General features: G+C 43.3%; 1 protein-coding gene across 5 annotated transcripts; it reads right to left on the bottom strand.

The window, feature by feature from the left end:
- Nucleotides 1-284: 284 nt before the first annotated feature.
- On the bottom strand, nt 285-21,552 carry synj1 (synaptojanin 1). Of its 5 annotated transcripts, XM_086179493.1 has the most exons (32): nt 21,429-21,552; nt 20,373-20,530; nt 20,185-20,271; nt 19,536-19,803; nt 19,093-19,318; nt 18,279-18,362; nt 17,532-17,552; nt 15,223-15,284; nt 13,797-13,893; nt 13,444-13,619; nt 13,275-13,356; nt 13,016-13,168; nt 11,847-12,012; nt 11,525-11,548; nt 10,852-11,043; nt 10,513-10,597; nt 10,099-10,239; nt 9,725-9,917; nt 9,485-9,643; nt 9,242-9,398; nt 8,982-9,108; nt 8,662-8,874; nt 8,512-8,590; nt 8,240-8,405; nt 7,897-8,079; nt 7,747-7,782; nt 7,253-7,381; nt 6,375-6,416; nt 5,627-5,673; nt 5,353-5,542; nt 4,965-5,278; nt 285-3,717 (listed from the first exon to the last, which is right to left on the bottom strand). In XM_086179493.1, the coding sequence occupies exons 2-32, from the start codon at nt 20,494-20,496 to the stop codon at nt 2,725-2,727; spliced, it is 5,016 nt and encodes a 1,671-aa protein (XP_086035619.1). In that variant the 5' UTR covers nt 20,497-20,530; nt 21,429-21,552; the 3' UTR covers nt 285-2,724. The 5 variants fall into 5 exon arrangements, with proteins under 5 accessions (XP_086035619.1, XP_086035618.1, XP_086035621.1 ...); XM_086179492.1 differs by lacking the exons at nt 11,525-11,548; nt 17,532-17,552 and adding an exon at nt 17,878-17,955; XM_086179495.1 differs by lacking the exon at nt 7,747-7,782.
- Nucleotides 21,553-21,631: the final 79 nt, after the last annotated feature.

Raw genomic sequence — 21,631 nt, 5'->3', positions numbered from 1 at the left:
GAGTGAAACATAATGATGTCAAAATGTTCATAAAACAGATAATTTCAAGGTTTTTTTTTTAGACGGATTTGTTTTTTTCTGTAAAAAAGAAGCTATCAAACTATTTGGGAATAATAGCATCAACCATTTGTTTCTTTACAAACAAAATTTACACACAGTTTTGTGAAGAGGCAACTGCATGACCATAACAGATAAACTGTGTGCAAGTCAATCGTGATGTAGGTTTATTTGTGTAAGCTTGCTTCTTTTGGTGGTCCGATTAAACGGGAACTGCCATCAATGAAGACAAATATCGACATTCAGGTCAACATACATTTATTTTTGCATACATACAACATAAACTGCTTCATCGTACATAAATGTGCAATCAGTTGTGCACATGAAATATGGAACGTCGGATATTAACATGAATCGCAGCTTCATGTTTTCTCTAATACATACAGATTATGTTCAACAACACAGACTCCTATTTACTATGGATTATAGTCATAAAAAGGGACACCAACCTCACAAAAAAAGAGCAATTTGTTTCCTATAAAATCTCATCTTGAACATGACGTGACACAAAGCGCCGGCGAGCCGCCTACTGTTGATGCAGGTACTACTTCACACAGTTTTGAATAGCACGATTAAGAGATCAGGCAACCTGACCCACTCGCTTACGTTGCTCCTGAACTCCAAGCAGCAAATGAAGATCATTCAAGCTATTTTACATGTTTGTTAATTAACCGGTTCTGATGTCATTATATTCCATAGAGAGTTGGAACGCATCATTTCTGTTACTGATCAGACTAAAGAAGCCAGTGTGTCATACCGGGGTGGGGTGGGGGGGTGGGGTTACATCCAGACCCACTGGGTGTCTGCCGACCTCATGCTTTAGGACATGAGGATTCCTCATGACGCTTGGATTGCCACAGCCCTAATGGGCTAGTAGCTCTGGGTTAGATATCACAGATGGTTTGAAACCCAACTCAATGAGAGGGCGAAGACAATTAGTCCCACTACAACAGCCAGGAATGGTTCTTTTGGGCTTGATTATTAAAGTACTTTCATCAATCCACCATGAGGGTTCCAACAGGAAAGTTTTCACTCAGGCGGCAGGTGGGGGGTGGGGTAGGTCCTTTGTTTTGAGTTAATATTTTTACATACAGTGGTGCAGCTCCACAGCTTTTGGCAGGTGGAGAGCAGAGATACGTAGCTGCAGTGGTGCGAATACAGTGGCTGTTACCAACCTGCAAGCAAATACACTTGTTTTTTTGATGTGAAAGAGAAGAAGGGAGAAGTTGGAGTAAAGATCCCTTGATCCACTGCCCACTCACACGCACACACACACCCACACACACACACGCATCAAAACACAAATACTGTGAAATACAAGGACAGACAATGTGCACCTCAAAAACACAAACACAATACTTCTCACCACAGTTTCAACGATATATTATTTTCAGATAAATGCTCTTAGAAATTAGAAGCATGATTTCAGCAGTAAACAGAAAGTCAAAGTAAATAAAAAAAATGTGCCCTTTTATTAACCATGTCATGCGCTGGATGACATGTCCATAATTTTACATCATCTTATTTAAAGACACGCACGCACGCACGCACGCACGCACAGACACACACGCACGCACGCACAAACACCCCACAGCATCTGAATTTACAATAGAATGATTTGCTTTGGATAAATCAGGAAAACACTAGAGGTGAAAATGCCAACGATCCCTCTCATCAGTTCCATCTGCAGAGATCAGACGCAGCCTTTCAGTGCATATCAGTTACATTGTGCAAAACCACTGATACGGTCATCACAAACACACAACGCACATTTAGAAATTTGATACATAAACACTATGTATTGTTTTTGATATCGAGCTTCAAAATATATACAGCGGAGCGGCAAGGACAAAGAAATGAGGACTGAATCTTGCTAGCGAGCGCATGAGATATGACGGAGCATCAGTCCTGCTGCCTGCCTTCCCAACCAGGCTGAGTCATGCTGCTGTTGGCTCTCTGGGGTCAGCGAGGGGGGCGACGACACGACTCAGTGCAACAGAAAGTACATTCATGATCAACCTAAGTGTACAATACGAAACGAACAACCTTGGACAAGCAAACAGGGGGGAAAAAGAAAATCTGTAAAATCTTTGCGAGAGGAAGCGATCTCTGCTGAAGGCTCCTGCAACGTTTGAGCGCTACAGTCAGTTCTACTCTGAGAACGCAGATTTCATGTTCTAACCAGTCGGAGGTTGATATGAACCAAGACGTGTCAGTGGTTGCAACGCTGCGTCAGGTGACTGCGGTAGACGTGTTTTGATATTGCACAGGTGCTTATACACATGATATGTGCATATAGATATGGTTTACATTATTATATATACTGTAGCCACAGGCACATGTTTGCTGCCATAAATAAAAATAAACATCGGAATAATTCATATTAAAATAAATGTTAATGTCAGAGAAAGAAGCAAACATCTGTCATAGGGTTAGAACACACATTAATGCTCATTCACGTCTCTTTTTACTGCTCGATTCAGAAAAGAATTTGCCTCTACTTCTTAAATACTGTCTCTTTTGCACGCGCGTGCGCACACGCACAGATGCGCGCGCGCACACACACTCACACACACACACACACAGACGCGCGCACACACACACACGCACGAACACTATCATAGATCTATACATATCTGAATATACCCTTTACATATTATCCTACTCCTATCGTTCTGTCGTCTCCCTGGTGAAGAAGCAGCTGTTACTGGACCCTTCTGGGAACTTTGGGATATTGGTTGCAGTTCTTGACGGAATGGGAGGGGGGAGGGTTGGGAATGTTGACAGTGCCGGGGTTAACCAGTCCGGCTCCAAGTCAAACACAGAGTGGGAGGGCTGAGTCTGGGATACGAGGGAATTGGTTGCTTGTGGGGTTTTGGCTGAAGGCGGAAAATCAAAATCATCATCGAATGTGACCCACTGTTGGGCTGGTTTTCCCCGTACGGGAGGCGGCTGGCGCTGAGGCCCGAGGGCTGCAGGGATGGAGGACGGTGGTGCCAGAGGCAAGGCAGGAGCAGGGGATGAGTCAGGGACAAGGGGCAGGAGAATAGCAGGTGCAGGATTAAGGGTGGATGATGGTCCAAACAGGGATGTGGTCCTTGAGGGCTGGAAGGTGGGTGCAGCTGCAGGGGCCACTGTTGGAGCACGAGTGGGAATGAGTGGAGGAGTCAGAGTAGACATGGTCCTCTGTAGGTTTGGTTCCTGGGCCGGACCCTGGGCGCTAAAGTCCAGCGTGTGCGATTGGTGCTGCTGCACTAGCGAGCCAGTGAAGGGATTGGTACTGTTGGGTCGGGCAGGAAGCGGGTCAGTTGGGAAGGGGCCGGGGGAGGCACGCAATGTTTCCTGCGATCGACTTCGAGACAAAGCTGGAGGAGGCGGGAGCAGGGAGGAAGTAAACGGGGATGCGGTGGAGAGTGAGGAGGAAGACGAGGATGAATCGAGTCCCTGCAGGTCTGACAGAGCTGAGGACTTGAGGGAGAAGGATGGAGGGAGAGTGTTGGAGGCAGGAACAGAGGAGGGGGTCCACAGAGAGGAGCCTCTGGTCAGGGACTGGGTGGTGTGCCAGGGAGGTGACGTAGAGGAGAGGAAGTCGGAGGCAAATGTGTTGAAGGGGTCCTGCTTCCTTTGTGCTTCTCCTTGGATTCCGTTCAGGCCATTCATCTGAGAAAAAAAACAGAAAACATCATTCAGTAGAAACAACACATGCTGCATGAAAATATGAAGGATGAGCTAATAAAACTGGAGCGTTGGACTGACGGGCCAGTTTCTGACTACAGGACCCTGTGGAGTTCTCTCATCTTTGCATGAAGTCTTTTTTGCTTGAAAAATATGATAAAATCCAAGAAATCTCTTGGACCGTTAACACTGACCGACTTTCACGACTCCTGTTTTACAGGAGTACAGTGATGATGTAAGCGTGGTCAGGGCGGCAGCAATGTGAGTGCATGAGAGGGGTGCGTGCGTGTGCATATGTGCGTGTAAGACTGAGTGGGTGAGCGCAAAATATGACTTGCAAACCTTAAAGGCTACAAGTGTGCAGTCCTCTACTGTTTCAGATCTTTCGTCTGTCAGTCACCTACTGCTCAAAAACTCCACGGGGTACCTTTAATCTCGCCAACTTCAAACAGAAATATTGTTGAACCGAATACACGGACAATCGATCATTCAAATCATTAAGAATTGAAGACATGGCTGAAATAATAAAATATAAACAAAATGTCACATTCAAATATGAAGTCATTGCATATGTGCACAGTCTGAAGAGCCGAGCCACTGCGAGCACATATGAAAGGACGAGTGAGAGGAAAATGACCAACAATAAACATCAGATTTGTTTTTGTCCATGTCATGTATGCTCTGACATGTTGACCAACATAAAGAGGTGCAAAAAAAAAAAACGACGATACATTTTGTGAGCCTAACACAAAACAATACATGGCCTCGCAGTGGACTACAAACCGAAGCAGGTTAAGAGAACTAAGGGAAGAAGTACAAGGAAGGAAAATCAAATCCACAATGAAAAAAGGAGGAGGGGGTTATCGGGGTCATGTATGAGAGGTAATAACATCAGAGCACTTGTGCTATGGAGGATGAGACAAGGAGGTTGTTTGATATCAAGTACCTGTCACCCTGAGGGCTTCTCCAGCTTGTGAGAGAAAGACAAATGAGTCAGAAAGACAAAAGCAGGAAGAATGAAACATACAGCTAAGCTCATCGGATGTGTGATAAAGGAGAAGAGAGAGGCGCCTTTCCTCGTTTTTCTATTATTTCCACCTCACTGAATGTTGCAGAAATTGCCAGAACTTGAGTAAGAGTCCACAGAAAATGACTTAACCTCAGTGCCAACAGAATAGCTGTTCAGATGCTGAGATTCCCGGAATTTTAATAAAAAGGAAGTTGGCACCAACCTGCGCAGCTGCGTCAGCCTTGGCGGCATCAGGTGGCAGAGCATGAGAGGAACGGGAGCGTGGTGGGGGTTTGGGAGAGGCGAGGCCCTGTGCAGGCCCAGCAGGAGCAGCAGCAGCAGGAGGAGGACCTGCTTTAGGAGCTGCAGCTGACTGAGGCTGAACCGGAGCTGCAAGTGTGGGCTGCATTGGTGGTGGGAGCTGGGACTGAACCGAAGGGGCAGCAGGCTGAGGATGCATGGGTGGCTGCATGGGTGACAGAGCCTGGGGTCTCACAGCAGTGGGGGCTGTGGGAGGTGCTCCTGCGGGTGGTGCACCTGAGAGAAGAAACAGACGTAAGGCTTGATAGACAGGGAAATATGGATCTAATCCAGTATAGACATGTCCTCACCCAGAGGCAGGTCCGCTGGTTTGGCTGGAGCACTGGGTATAGCGCGTGGAGCTCCAGGGTGGGTGTCTGTGATGGGTCGAGGGGCTCCGGGATGCACCTCTTGAATGGGTCTGGGTGCTCCAGGGTGGGACGGAGGGGGTGGGCGAGATTGTGGAGGCATACTGATCACCCCGGCTCGAGGAGGGATATTCTAGAGGGAGCAGAGATGAGGGAGAAATTAACATCAAAAATAAAGAGTGAAAGACTTTAAATAATAATAGAGTCATAAACTCACTGGTCTGGAAGCCCCCCCAGGAGCTCCTGCTGCCCCCTGACCTCGACCTTAAATAGTTAAAACAGACACACGAGCCACAGTTAATCCAGCAATTCATCTGCAATTCAACAGTTTCAGTCATGACGCTCGCCGGGGGAGATGAAAGGAATAGTAGGAGCATTCGGTGGGTGGGGGGGTGGAGGTGAATGAATAAAGAGCAAAGGAGGTTCACTTTTACAATTTGGAAACAACCCATCACTGAAACCCACACTGGAGTCATGGCTGACCAGCTTCCCGATTACTGACCAAATGATCAATGAGGACTCAGGAATGACTGACTGTGGACCTTGTTCTGTGAGCCGACTGCTTACCGCACAGCTTGCACACGTCCTCTCTCACTATTCTCTAGCTGAACCCCTTTCAGAGCCAGAGAGCATGTTCCCACACGACTTCGATGTCAGCTCCCGTCTTACACTTCACTGTACAGTAACCAAACGCAAGACAAGCCTGCTGCTGCTGCTTACCACCCACCCACCCCCACATTGTGACAGAGGGATTCAGCTAACCACTCTAATGGCTCAGGTGATGACAGACCAAGTCACCAATTGGCAACACAACCAAACCCTCCCCTCCACCCTGGGACAGGCTCATTTGGGCCACATCAGAAAGGATTACAGCAAACAGAGAGGGACAATCTCACCCTGGGAAATGCAAGGAAACTACACACAAGGTTGCTAAGTGAGGCTACATCATGCTTTGTGGCACTCACCTGCAGCGGTATCTGGCCGAGGAAGAGCAGGGCTCTTTGGTCCTTTGCAGCACAAAGGAAACCAAAATATATTACGAATGATGATGTGCTCTAATTAATACCAAATAATACATCATGAACAGGGATATATTCCCAGCTCTGTTCTTAATGATAAAGATTAACAAAAAAAAAAAAAACAGGCTTAAGTCCAATACACTGATAGCACAGCTGCTTCAGGAGGAAAGGGGAACTCTTCTCAGAGGGAAAACAATAGTTTGAAGGGAAAGCGTGAATGTCAGCAAATAGTGCTTGTGAAGATCTAAGGATGTCAAGTGAGCAATTTCAGACCCCCCCCCCCCCTTTCTCCAGGAGGGGCAGGGTGACTGGGGGCAGGGCAGGATCACTACTATCATCAGCATCAGTGAACAGCTGTTGGGGAAACATTAGAAACATTAGGTTGTGTAGGAAGAGGATGGAAAGGGATGTTTCCATGTTCATAATCTTAAAAAACTTAAAAACTAAGGATTAAAAATGACAACTTGTGCAGTCATGTGACCAGTGCGTATTTCATCTTACTGTGGTGCATTTACCCTCCACATTTTTACCATCTTAGCTATATATGTCTGAGTCTTGTCTTCTAGATGTACATTAATCTTTTTTAATCGAGTTGTCATGTTTAAATGTTTCTTTAAGCACCGATGGAGCGGCACTCGTAATCTCACTCTATGTTAAGTACAATGAGAAATAAAGCTTTCGAAGTTTCCAACATAAGCTGCTCTTAAGACACTGGTTTATTCTCCCTGTGAGATTGCATGCATCTGCTGTCAACTGAAGACCTCACCGTCATCTCTTGACTGAGACTTGACCCGTACACAGGAAGGATAAGGGAGATACTTTACCTGAAGGGGGAGGTGGACGTTGCGGGGGTGCTGGTCGGGCTGGGGGTGCATTGGGACGAGGGGGAGGTGGCCGTTTGGGCTCCAGGCCTTGAGAAGTTGGGGCACCAGGCTGGAAGTCAACAGGAGGCCCTGTAAAAAAAAATGAAACAGGTAGAAATAAATTCATGCAGTTTGGGAAATTGACCGAGGAACCAAACAACTCTGAAGCCTTTTCATGTTTTTCCAGAACACGTGTCATTTTTTGGGAAAGAGCATGATTTATTGCCAGTAAAAATGTGTAACATTACAAGTATTAAGTTTTAAGTTAACGGATGAAAAACAAGTTGTTGTTTGTAAACCTGATGATGTTAGTGATCAGTTTTTTTTGTGAGCAAATCCTGCACACATTTATACTGCAATATAAAAACATGCTTCCAAGGGTGAAAAATACATTAAGACACCACAAGCATTCTAAGACTAGACATAAAACATGTTATCACACGTCAATATTTTACCTGGAAATTCTCTCCTGCATGGTGATGGACTTAATTCTGCTTCCATGCATTACAAATAGAACACAATTACAGTTTATATTCCAAAAATCTGAAACCAGAGCAAATGACTGGAGGGTATTTTTCAAACTCTGAATCCAATTGTGTGTTTACCTTGTGACGGTCGGGAGGGGTGAGCTCCGCGGCTGGGCCGACTGGGCGCTGCAGGTTCCCCGTGAGTTGGGGAGGGACAGGGACTACTTCGAGGGGAGGGGAGAGGTGAGGATCCAGGGCCAGAGCCTGCTCCGGGCTGAAGGTGCTGAGGAAGAATCTCCTCCACCTCTTCATCCACATCACCTTATGCAGGAGACAAGAGGGCAGGAATTTATCTCTGTGAAACTAGCAATTCCCCAAAGCCTTCGATTTCTGCGTAACAGGAAAATGACTTGAAAAACAAATTTGGATTCATGATTTCTACATTTTGTCAGGCTTAAATTTCTTGGCTATCTGTCCTAACCCTCCATATCATAATCATCGTCGCCCATGTCTGCGTCCTCAGCAAGCAGGGTGGAGCTGGCTGAGGTGGGGATGCTTCCACAGATCCTCTCCACGCTCATCTCGTCCTCCAGACTCTTAATCCAGCCGGGGCTCTTCAGACGAATGTCAATCACCTTTCCAAGGACCTACAGTGTAGCAAGGGAGGGAGTCAAGGAGAGAATAATTTCATGTTCAGATTTATGGAAGCGTTTTATAGCTGGGAGGTAATAAATATCATGAGTGATGACTTACAGTGGAAGCGCTGAGAGAAAGAGCAGCCAGAGCAGAGTAACCTTCCAGGAAGGTCACCCACATCTTCTCCTCAACAAACCTGCATAAATAAGACATTATTACAGCAATCTGTAGGTCACACATTTATCTGTGTTTCAATGTCAGGCTAACCTGATGAGGATAACTTCTCCAAAATTAGCAAACTTGTCCAGCAGCTCGTCTATTAGTGCATCATCAAAGTAGTCATCAGGACCAGAGGTGCACAACGACACCAGGATGGTGCCGTCAGGAGGCCCCTGCAGGGCAATGACATCTTTGTAGACCTGGTGCCGAGCCTCTGGGTCAACCTCCAGGATGTCCACATCCATTACTGCCACCACGGGCCTACAGACAGACAAGAGGGTCAATTATACAGCTGAGGTTATATATAATATATATTACATAACATTAATTCATTCACTAAACACAAGCAAATGTATCTTTCTAATCACCTGTGGTCTGAGGTCTTCAGCTCTGCCCTGCCATAGTACTTCAGACTCCCAGGGGTCCAGGGGTGGTCTGGATCATCCTCGCTTTCTCCAGATGTTGATGCTGCTCCTACAACATTCATCTCCTCGGCTGCAAATGAAAAACATAGCTGAACTCAAATGTGTCAATGGTTTACTTACCACTCTAGACTTCAATCAGGTGGAGTGAGAAAGGAGATAATTTAAGTTAGTAGAAAACTGCCAGCAGTTTATGTACAGCTCACCTGTTTTGTCAAAATTCCACTTCCTTCTCTTCCAGAGGATGCGGTCAGTCCAGGCTGGTGTGCGGCACTTCTCACTCGTGTCGTAATCCTCAGAGAAGAGGTCATACTTATAGGTCGGGGCAAAATCTAACTTCCCCTCGATAAAACCTCTGAATACCTGTTGAGAATATTTTTGTGTTAGTATGACAAAAGAAAACCTGTCTCAAGATTCTTGAAATATGCTCATGAGCTGTTTTATCCTACCAAACCAGCATTCTTCTGCTCAAACAACTGGTCCCCAGCCGTCAAAGCATCCCAATTCTGTTGTTTGATCAGTTCTTTCACTTCCTCATTAGGCAGGTTGATTCGATAGTTGAAGTCTCCGCACCAGAACACATAATCATGTGAGTAGAGCAGACGACCCTGGAGGTCAAGAGAGATGGTATTATGCTTGCTTCGTGGACTAAAGTGATTTAACAGTGATTCATTTTGGCGTGTTGTTACCATGGGGAAGCTGAGTCTGCGTGTGATCTCACTGTAGTCATCGTTCCTCTCCTTGACCTGTGACTGACCAGCAGCGAAGTGGGAGCAGACAAAGCAGATGCTAGTGGTGTGGAACAGCAGGCGGATGGCCACACCTCCTTTATTGCCTGTAGCCCCGCCCATTCCTGTTTTTACTGTATCGACAGCAACATCCCTGGAGGACATATAGAGGAGCATGATTATTCAAAATACAACTAAGAATTCTGTATCATCAATGCGATGCACAAGCACACATCGCGCATGCTTGCATTGTCCAGTGACCCCTTTGCTCTCTCCACAGAACTCCTGGATATTAAATATAGTAATTTAAGTGTCAAGATGTGTGCAGTTCCTACCTGATGAAGGGTGCATGCTGTGGACGGATGAAGACAAACAGACACACTCCCACCAGCTGCTCAGAGGCAAGTAGCACATACTTGTGATCCCGTGAGATGTTTTTTTGTAGCTCAGCTGCCCACAGTTTCTGGTTAGTGGTGCTAAGAGATGAACAAACAGGAAATAAATAAGCACCAAGGACAACATTGACACTTGAAAAATACTTTATATTCTTCTTTAAAATATACATAATCACAAAAATATCAACTTTTTTAATGTTATCTGAGTAGTCTCATTTAAAAACCCACTTTATTTTGTAGTATGGACCACAGATGTCATGTCCTACAGATTCCATAGTTGAAATACCTTTGGTGTTGCATATGCTCCTTTGTTTGACAAAGACGAGTCTCAGGCTCAGAGTCTCAAACACATACCTGGCACTGACAATGTTTCCAGCATTCAGCTCAACCATTTCCTCAAAGCCGATTGCAAAGATATCTATGGGGTTGGCTTTGCTGTCTGTAAAGAAGAGAAAATGACAAAGTATTCAGAATAAGGTCAGCTCAAAGTTTAGTGCGATATTTCAAGATTCATGATATAACTAATTTCAAAATTACTGACAAATATATTTTTTATATATAAATATTTTAAATTTACAGTTGGCCTCCATTCTCTGCATCTTCAACCTAATGAATATTTTGTTGTAATATACAATGACAGCCATATGTCAGATAGTTTTCCAAGACAAAGCAAACAAATAAACACCATCATACCTTGGAACTCAGGATGTCCCGCCTTCTTTGGAGCATCTAGCAGCCAATCATTAAGTGTCTGGTTGCGGAAGGCGATACTGCGAAACTGTTTACCCCCGTTAACATTCCAGGTGCCGACACACACTCGGATCTGTTTGGGCCGTGTGTATTTATGGAAGTTCTGACACATTCCCAGCAATACTCTGGGGGAGGCTGCAGGGGTGAGGAGATTAGGATTAGAGTGCATAATGTTATGTGTGTTTTCATGTTGTAGGGAGGGGCAGCATACAGGAAACCACACAGAAATGGGGAAAAAAGTATGACAAAAAAGCAACAAAATCAAAGGGAATTTGTCAAAATACAACAGAGGAAGACCACAAAAATGTTCTAATACATGAGAGCATGAGAGAAACAAAATCAGAGCTCTTGCTAACATACAGATAAAATAACCATGGTAATGGTTCACTTCTGTCTGCAGATGTCCACTGAAAATGATGATGCATTTTATTGCAAATTCAGCAACTTCTTTGATTGCAAATCCCTGGTGGTGTGCAACAGACAGGCTTAAACCACTTCCAATACTGAGTTACAAAAGAATGAACAGCAATGAGTTGTGAACACTTGTGATAGGACAACTATGGGACAGAGGCCGGGAGGAACCATCCATTGAGGGGCAGCTTGTCAGTTACTATACCTGATTGTAAGACGGGCTCAGTGACTAACATTGTGAGCAAGATTGGGAGAAGAGAAGGGAGAGAAGGGCAAGTTAACCAGTGTTGTAACAAATAAAGCTAGCAGAGCAGCCTGTCAGCATTATCTAAGAGGGACAGAGAGATGACACGAGGAGATTACACCTCCCACTCCATGTGGGGTAGTCATCACTGTGCAGATTAGTTTATGGCAGGCAACGGGTCAAAATACATTGAAATATTTGGTATACAATTCAGAAAAATTGTAAGTTAATAGTACTAATAGGTGTAAGAATACATCACATTGGCCTTGTTGTAATTCATTACCGTAAAGGCTAGAAGTGGTGAGCAAAGCCCGAGCTTTGTCCGCCAGGTCACTGTTGAGTGTAGAGCCCAGCCTCAGGATGTCGATAGCTTCCTGCTTCGAGCTGTCGAAAAAGTTGTTCTGGATTGTCCGCGTCACAGAACGCGCTCCATCTTTCAGCTTCCCCGCCTGAAAACAAGAAAAACACCTTACTGCCTGTACACTGCGTGTGAAAATATCTTAAACTCCAACTCCAATCATAGAAGAAGAGAAAAGGTGAAACACTTCAGAGAGTTCCAGATGCAGATTTCTGGTGAGGGCAGTGTAACTTGCTGGACTGTGATTGATAAGGTTTGTTTAACTGACACAAGATCATACTTTTTTGGATTCCCCAAATTTTTTCTAATCAAGACAGCAGATGACGTGGCATTGTGGAAAGAATAAGCAAGGGCTTTGCCAATGATTGTAGTTCCAAAAAAAGACATTCATTTTCCAGATTTCTGGACACCAGTAGAGATCTCCCTGGAGATTTCCAGAGCTGTCAGGTCAAGAGATAATAAGCGCATCACCCCGGATTCCTCAAGAGAAATACAATCAAGAAGAAGAAGAGAAAGTTTCCACTTTCCCCGTTCTGCATCATCATAATATTTTAACCCATAAATCCCACTGAGATCTCTGATCGACCAGAAATAAACCTACCGCTAAACAACTACACCAACTGGTTTGTTAACTTACCAAACAGGTAGAGACATCCAGAGGACAGCAGAAAGAGATAGCACACAAGAGTTAAGAGACTGAAGCACACAGTTCCACACACAGACACAACTCTTCATAAAGACAAAAGTAAAAATGTTGGTCCTCAGTTCCAACACGTGCTGGCTTAAGCCTTTATTTGACAGAGGTAGTGTTTGTAGAGTTTCTATGAATATCTGTTTCCCTATCCATGACAGCAAGAGGGTCAACACGAGTGACAATCTCAGCTGGAAGAATGAATTTTTTACACACTGAAACAAAATGCCTGTTTCATGTGCGGTGCAAAGAGTAACGACTGAGAGAGCACAGCCACTTCCTATTTCATAAGGAACTGTTGGTACAACATCCAGGATGTGAAACATCACATCCAATGTGTACATCAGCTATGAAACTTGAAATTCATGTTTCTGTCTTTACTAAGCACAGCAGTTCTGTGTACCTTGGCCTTGCCATCCAGGGCACCGGTGCCTGCGTAGATCTTACTGATGGAGTCTCCATTGACGGACCACATTGTCCTAAAAACTTCCTGGAATCTTGCCACCAGCTGCGGTTTCTCTGTCAGACCCATTACCTCCAGCTGCTTTGGCAGAACCTTGAGAAGGAGGAGGAGGAGGAAGAGGAGGAAGAGGAGGAGGAGGGTGGGTCAAAAAAACTGACTCTTATCAGACAAGAGGCAATGTTATCTTCTGGCTGTATACCTCAAGTGCAAAGAAGGCTTGGACACTGTTGGTTCTGTCCAAACAATCAAGGCAGTTGGTCCTGATGGTCCCACCTTGAGTTCTGAAAAAGACATGAGAATGTGAGTAATTCATTTTCCAGCAGGTATGAAACAGCTGCTATTCATACATGTTCGTGTTTACTTCTCACCTAGTGATGCCCGTCTCTCCTGAGTAGAAGAAGAACCCGCACTCTTCTACAAATTTGTTGAGCTGGGGTTTGAGGACACTGTGCAGTTTGTCAGCCTTGCCCCCCTTCACATTTTGATGATAATCGAAGTTCACCATTTTTACTGCTGCCGCGTGCTCGGATGCCTTCAAGTGACTCTGAAATTGTCAGACATGAAATTCACAGTGAAGACAAATTAGTAACCCAGTAAGAACAGGAGTTTTATTCTTAATATGTTTATTTCTCAGCTAAATGACTTCATGTATGTGATACTTGACATTCATAGTAAGGTGCATCTGACAAACTCCCTATGTGTTTATTGTTTTTCCTCTCACCTGAAATGCTTTGCTGAGCATGTGTTCTCCTTCTTTACTCCCCAGCAAGTTGATGATGACTTGTTTACCATACAGCCTCCGCAGGGCAGTGAAGTGTCTGAAAAACACACTCATATAATAAGAAGTGCATACGTCTAAAATGACCTCTTAAATCCTGCTATCAAGTCCTGATGTTTAATTCATCAATAATTATGTAATAATATGCCACAGTATTCATATCATCATTCTGGCATTTCTTGCCAAGCATTAAATGATCTCAGTGCCTATTGACACATCATCTCTATGTATGTTAATTTGCTTTTGTCTTGCATGTCAATCAGCAAGACATTGTGAAAACTCCTGAATCAATTCTAAATTGAATTGTGCAGAAAAAAAGCCAACTGCCACAATCTACAAATAGCGACGAGTATATAACAAAGAGCTCATACATGATACATAAAATATGAATCTGAAAAGTTCTCCTTCTAGCACACATCAGCCATCAAATTCTCTTATCTGTTAAAAAAAAAGACATTCAGTGGTGGCTTAAAACTTCAGAGTAACATGTGTGAATATGAAATATTCATGTGTAATGAATTAAACTCCTATTTGTCTTTCAATGCATTGTTCAATCCTTTTTTTTTTTTTTACGCTGGAGGTGAAAGGGGGAGACACACAGCAGACCGCTAGCACTGCTATGAAAAAACTCTGTAAAATGTGTTACAAAACACCAGTGGCATGGAGGTCCATACGCTTGTCTTGACAAGCTCATGATGCTATGATGCAAAGGGGAAGCTGACATCATGCTGAGTCCTAAGTGTTCCAGGAAGGTGTTGCGTTGAAAGCAGTTCAATATGTGAAGAGACTGAAACCACGAGGCCAGTGACAAACGGTTGGTACGGTTGAAGCAGGCTCAGGACTATCAAGGTGTGGCTCAGTGATAAGCGACATTATCTACGTGGCTTAAACTCTCCTAAACCGATGACAGCGCATTTGAAATGACTCAACGGAATAGTCTCAGGATCTGAATACTGTAAATATGACTTTTCCTAATTTTTATAATTAAATGTTGATTTTTATGATTTTACACGTGCAGGCATTCAATTAAACAAGCTGTAAATAATCACACATCAAAAAGGAGTGTAATATTTTATATATACTGCAGAAACTGACAGCAGTAAATATAAAATATGCAGTACTGGGTTTAACAACTAATGTAGGACCTCTAACGTGTTCTTCCTGCTGCAGATGATAACCTGCTCCTCTGAGGAAACCCTTCAATTAAAATCTCTCCTTCAAGAGTCAGGAAAGCTTTTAATTGTGGTCCAGTAACTGTGGCACACAGAATTACGGTGCCTCCTCTGAGGACTAGTAATCCGTTGGAGGCCAGACAAAGCAGCTCACACACACCATGTTGTGTACTCGCAGCACATAACACTTCAATTACCTTTCAAAGGCTGGCGCATTTGCCTCAAATCCTCTTGAGAGTTTGACCCGATGAGAGCCAACCTGCGACACAACCAGAAAAGACAAAAAAGACACGAGTCACAGTGTCCTCCTTTGGAAACGATGAAAAAGGGAAAGTTGAGCCAACACACACAAACAGACACACACACACACACACACACACACACATTGAAAATGGCCAGAGAACCTGATGATGAAAAATGGACTTGGGATAGAGTTCTGGATGAAATCTGAACGGCTTCGAAAATAAAGAAGGGTGCAGGACAACAGGAACACAGGGGCAGCACAGGGAGACCCTACTGGGATAAAGAATGAGCACATCTTCACATCTCACTGTATAACAACTTTGATTGGACCTTTTAAACTGAATCTTTTCCTGTCTCATTACCTCTCCTTGAGCATCTGATTTGGGAGTGTTTTACCCTCGTATTGACTGAGTCACCAAAGACACTCAAGAGCAACCCAGACACAGGCAGCAAATGACCACACCCTGACAGCCTAGAAGGACACAAACTCAGGGGCTGCTGCACAAACACCATCTCACTCTGCAATGCAGGTCCCTACTTGCTCCATACTCCTCTCTGCCTTAGGACACATTCTCAACTTCCATTCATTTCCTCTTGCTCCATCATACACAAAACCCATCACTCATGATTAAAAAATGCTTTGTTCCTGTGCTCCTATTGATCTTTTCCTTCAATACCACCCCCCCCCCAAAAAAAAAATCTGTTTTAGATAGGCTTGGATTTGGCAACTTTGCTCATTTTGTTCCATGCTGCTGCCATTTTGTCCCTGCCTCCCCTCTCCACAGTTGTGCAGGTCTGTGCCATGCATATTTCATAACTTCCTGACATGGCTTGAGTTACAATCGTACACCTCAGACCAAAAGCTCAAACAGGTCTCAGGTTACCCAAAATCTCAAGTCATACCAGTTCACTTTACTACGGGAGCAACGACTATTTTCATTACCAATTAATGTGAAAATTGTATTCATTTATCAACCTCTTGTTCTGTCTGAAAAGTTGTTGTAATTGAGATAATAGAGTCTTGTTGTGTCCAGGAATAACATGAAAAAGCTTAGAACTGACAAGCTGCAACCTGCAAATGTATGTCATTTTTTTCTTTAAAGAGAAGGAGTTTTAGTCAGGTGTCTGACATCCATGAGCCGCCAGAACAGCTTCAGTGTTCGATGAAGATCAGACAGAGAGGGATGAACACTCTTCTGAAGAGAGATCCTTTCATTTAGTTTTATCACAATGGTGGTGGAGAGTGTTGAGACTACCAGAAAATGTATATTAACATTCTGCTAAGTATTTGATTTGTACTATTTTCATACTCATCAAAATATCCAGTGGCCCAAAGGATGGAGGGATCGTCATCCAAGAAGGGACCCCTCCCATGTTTTTCCTTTAATCTGTCACTAGTTTGTACATGAATGTTATCCGATGTCGATACGTAATGCTGATGTCATGCTGTTTTTGTTTGGGGTTTTTATTGCATTTGACAAAATACAACAATAATATAATAATAAGAAACAAAATTACTGAACTTCTGAACTAAAAAAAAAATCTAAAAACATGAAAGTAAAACAACAAAACATAGTTATGAATAATTCCATTACTTCATGCACATTACAATCAAATATGCATGGTTATATTATGCCAGTCTCATGTTTCAAATTGATTTCTAATTAAGTAATGAAAAAAATACATTTGAATGCAAACTCTTTTTTTTTTTTTTAAACGGCCTCATGTGCGCAGGCATTGGCCGAAGCAGATTATCTCAAAATGCCATTCATTGGCCTGATTAATCTGTCTCCCACTAATCAGTGACACGTTCATCCAAAAAGGTGGCTGCCCTACAATTACTGTCAAGATTTCTGTCTTTTCTGTCAGGAATTTATGGCACGACAGTAACATATGACAAGGTTATTCACTACTAGTTTTAGTAGGTACTCCAATACTATGATCTGCGAGTCCTCTTCTGTACAAAACTGAAAACTATCCATCTTGCACAAGGAATGAGAAAAAGAGAGAGAATGGAAAGGAGAAAGTAAGCCTGCCAAGCCACCACTGGAAGAGGGAACTAAGAGCTAGAACAACGCTTTAAAGCATGGGGACTAAAACTGTGTCTGAAAACAAGCCCCGGACCATGGCCCTTTTGTTTGGACCCTGTAGAAGGGTTTTAACAGCTCAGTGTTCCATATTGAGGATGAACACTTCTGCAGTTGTCGACGGAACACCGTCTGACAGGGAAGTGGCTGGGGATGTTTTCAGACGAAGCTCTCACCTGACCAAAGATGTCTGGGAGCTAAAGAAAACAGGAAAATGCCCTTTTACCAACAACTGTATTTATCATTAACCTCCCCCATATCTGACCTTTTCCGCCAGTCTGTGCAATGTCAGGACGAGGGCAATTAGTGGGTAATCCTAGTTCCTGCTTTATGTCTCCAGAATTAAACTTTACAGACAGTATGGGACCTGGAGGTAAATTCATGGTGGGTGAATCTTGGTTTTTGTCCCTGACCTTTGACATTGCACAGAAAAAATGATCTGCAGAAGAAAAGCGCTAGCACCAGGGGAACGCCCCCCCCCCTCCTCCAACCCCAAAAACTAAAGCACAAAAAGGGTTATACCAGATGGGGGTTCTCATCCAGTCCATTAGGGTGCCGATTCTCATTCAGATGCAACAAAACACCCTTAAAGCTCTTTTTCTGAACACAGCATGGATGAAACGGGTTAAATCTGGGATAAATATATCCAGCGTGATTACAAGAGGATGTTTCTTTTCTTTTTAGCAGACACAAATGTCAAAATACAATATATTTTTGCATTTTTTTCTTGTTTTGCTCCATGTTAACACAACAGATGAAGTGTATATATTTATATTTTATATTTCAGCCTAAGAATCAATATCAGCATTTACAAAATGGTCAGGTCTTGAGGGTTTTTGTAAGATTTTTATAGATGTGATTTAGTATATAAAAACCTCACGTTCAGCATTTTGCAGCGGGTTGTGTTTATTAGTCTCCATTACCTGGATTCCTGGCTGTTCCCAGAAAAGAGGAATGGACCCACGGATTTGGATGAAGGATGAAACCCTGTCATCCAGGAAAATAACCTGCGCAAAAGAAAGGCATTTTTCGTCAAGTTGGAGTGAGAGAAAACAGAGATACAATCATGAAAAGCTTGGTTAAAACACAGCAGGACAGTAATTTCAAGTTTAAAAAGGTGAGATAAGAGAAGGGCTTATGAAATCTTCAAATCTAAAAACAGACATCACCGTTCACACAAATAACAACAACAAAGAAGGAAAAGATCAAAATGGAGCATAAAAACGGAAAAAGTGTAAAGCCTTTATCAAAATAAAACTGCATGAAGGGACTAAAACATTCATTTCTCTTTAACAGTATGATGTAGACAGGAAATTACTTCCAGTTACAGGAATTAGTTGGCAGCAAATAATAGCAGGCTGTAAATATTGGCCTCTCTGCATAAAAGAAAACAAATGGCAATGAGAAATCGTAGCAACAGGGAGTGAGTAACATGTCGAGGGGATGAAATTCTCTTTGTAATGTCAACATTGTGGTCTGGATATGATTTCTTCACTACAAGGCTAGGTTTGTCCCCACATAGTCAATAGATAACCTGTGTTCAAATAGACAGTATTAACCTGTATAGGTTTGTCACTGCCTGCTGCTCCATGTGCCTTTTTACCCTCCTCTGACTTGTACCAGGCAACAGAACAGCACAGAATCCGGTGCATAAAACTGTTTTCTGGTAAGATTAAATCGAGACATCTCACAAACAAAACTGGAGATTCAGATAAATAATCAATCATCTTAAGTCACCTGTTCAGTTTCCACAAAGTTGGCCACCTGTCCGTCATCATTTGTTCCACGGACGTTGAATCGTGTGCCTGCTCTCTCTGAGCTGAGGCGGGAGAAGATACAGGCCTTGGCCTGTTTGTGTCCTGCATAAATGGTCCTGATCTCCACACCTCCACACATCAGCCTCAACAGCCAGTCGTCACAGTTCACTCCATAGTGCTTCAGGTGCAGGTGCAGAGACTGGTTCCTGTTGATTCCCAACAACAGACACCACAGTAAACACACCACCAAACTCAGCAAGAGGAGTGAATCTCACAGCCCTAAAATCACACATTCAGGAAAAGTGAGACTGCCGATCACTGAGCATGTGATGTGCAATTTGTATCTGTTTGTTTCAGAGATTTTTAAAGCTTGTCTATTAGTCACCATTCAAGTCATGAGTAGTTAACATTTCATGTTCCTACCAAAAGAAGCGGTTATCTGTTGTGTCTTCGAGGATCCTACGATGCGCATTGAGGCTCAAGTCCATGCTGAGTCCAGAGGAAGACCAGGCAAAGTAGAAGTGTCCCGAATTCAGGACCTTTCGCACTTCAGAGATCCGGTCCTCATCACCTGGGTCATTCTTCAGGGATATAAAGTCTGTCTGTGTGACCCTGAAAACCTCAGATTCCTGCACCTTACCCACAGAGCTGCATCCTGTCACAACCACCAGACTGTGCAGCATGGAGTCCCCTGCAGAGATAAAAGTGAACTATGCTGAGAAAGAGAGGGACTTAGGAATAACAAACAAGACAAATGCAGTGGATTGTATAGAAAGAACTGAATAAATACTGGTTGATAAAATTTTGTATAAACACTAGTTTATACAAAATCACTAGACAGCAAAATCTCTGCCATCTCTAAGAATGAGCTTTAATCTTCTACACAGCTTTCTCCTTGTTGTGATAACAAGAGCCTTCAAGGTCATGTGGAGGACAGGAGAAGCAGCTTAAAGTAAGCAGCAACAGGGCCAGGGAACACTCAAGCACGATACTGGAGAACAGAACCTTGATGGGATACAGGAAACATATAAAACAAGAACCACTTAGAAGAAAGGAAATTGGGGTAGCTTACCCAGGTTCAGACGGAGGACACCCAGGATGCCATAGGCATCAACAATCTTTGTGTATGTGCTTTTGATAGCCTCCTTCTCTGCAGCCGCTAAAAGAAAATCAAGCACAACAAAACGTGAGAACAGTAGTGGTCATTTTCCTAAAATTTACATCATACATTACTCTTGTAAAATTAAATATTATGCTTACACAGAACAGCCACAGCTCCTGATTCAAACATGAGGCACTCTTCCCTGGTCCTTGTTTCCACTATTACACTGTAGGGAGGTGGGTCCAGCTTGTGGTAAATACGGTAACCTTTGCTGAAGGCCATTGTTGATCCAAGATAAAATGGCCTATGTTAGGATCTGGAAACCAGACACAATGTGTATATGACACATTAACATTCAGACAAAACATCTGCATTTTCATTGCTAATACAGTATAAAATGCTGTGTTATTACAAATGGTGAAGCGACCTGACGTGATCACAACACTCAGCGAATCATATCGCGAGAGAAGCACGTATGAGGACGTCGCAAACCCATTATTAATTGCATCCCAACTCAGGGGATAATGCAACCTTTGGGTTGTATTTTGGAACTGCTAATGAATCCCACACTAATTGAGAAAATCCGTTTTTATCATTTCGCAATAGGGACACACATTACAAGATCCAGTTTATCAACTTGAGAAACCTATTTATCACTGACATAGACCCAAACATAATATTCACTAATTTTACTTTAAGCGGATTTTCGCAGGTATCTCGAGATTATTCGCGATGCAGAGACCGCGGCACTGGGAACGATAACGTAAGGCCGGGGGACTGAAATATCATCCATCCTGACACAGACAGTCACGACTTCGTGAGGCAACTGCAGCGGGCGAAGCTAACGCTAACGTTAACCCATCAGCTAGCCTAACGCTCTGATTGGATGTGATTAAAACAAATTCTAATATATGCCAGAGGAAAATATAACGACAGAGTATGATCAACTGGTTGGCTGCATTTCACCCAGGGCTAGCTTGTAGCCTTAGCTAAATTGGCTAGCTAGCTTAATCACTGAAATACCTATGTTTCGTTAGCATATTTAGATGGTTGTACCTGCACGTCCGAAAGGTTGAACTTAAGCACTAAAACATTTGAGCGAGCTGGTTATTTGAGATAAATATATAAGCAGACGGATTGGAATCCAAACTCAATCTGTCACTGGTAAAATCTATTTTAAATACACAGATAAAGAACAGTAAATTACGCCTTACCGTCTCTCACCGCCGGGTAGTAACTCCGCTGTCACAACAAAATCCTTCCCGGTGTGAGGACAGAATGGTACATTCCGAGGCTAAGCACACCTACATTGCGTTCCCCTAACAGATTAAAAACAACTTGCTACGTATGATTTTAAAGTAGAAAATAATATATATCTTAGACAAAACAATCTGTAATTATATGGAGTAAACGCAGA

This window comes from Aulostomus chinensis, chromosome 15 (genome assembly GCF_037954235.1).
Source record: "Aulostomus chinensis isolate RoL2024-O1b breed Wild chromosome 15, RoL_Achi_v1.0, whole genome shotgun sequence".
In the NCBI taxonomy this organism is placed as follows: Eukaryota; Metazoa; Chordata; class Actinopteri; order Syngnathiformes; family Aulostomidae; genus Aulostomus; species Aulostomus chinensis.
Note: the sequence above shows the minus strand (reverse complement) of the source record. Positions and strands in the feature narration are given on the sequence as shown.

Excerpts from the sequence above, each read along its gene's own strand:
- synj1 (XM_086179492.1), bottom strand. The coding sequence starts at position 20,496 with ATGGCCTTCAGCAAAGGTTACCGTATTTACCACAAGCTGGACCCACCT. Across the intron at positions 13,169-13,274 it reads AAGCCTTCTTTGCACTTGAG|GTTCTGCCAAAGCAGCTGGA; the intron begins GTATACAGCCAG and ends CTCCTTCTCAAG. Across the intron at positions 10,598-10,851 it reads GGGACATCCTGAGTTCCAAG|ACAGCAAAGCCAACCCCATA; the intron begins GTATGATGGTGT and ends TCTTCTTTACAG.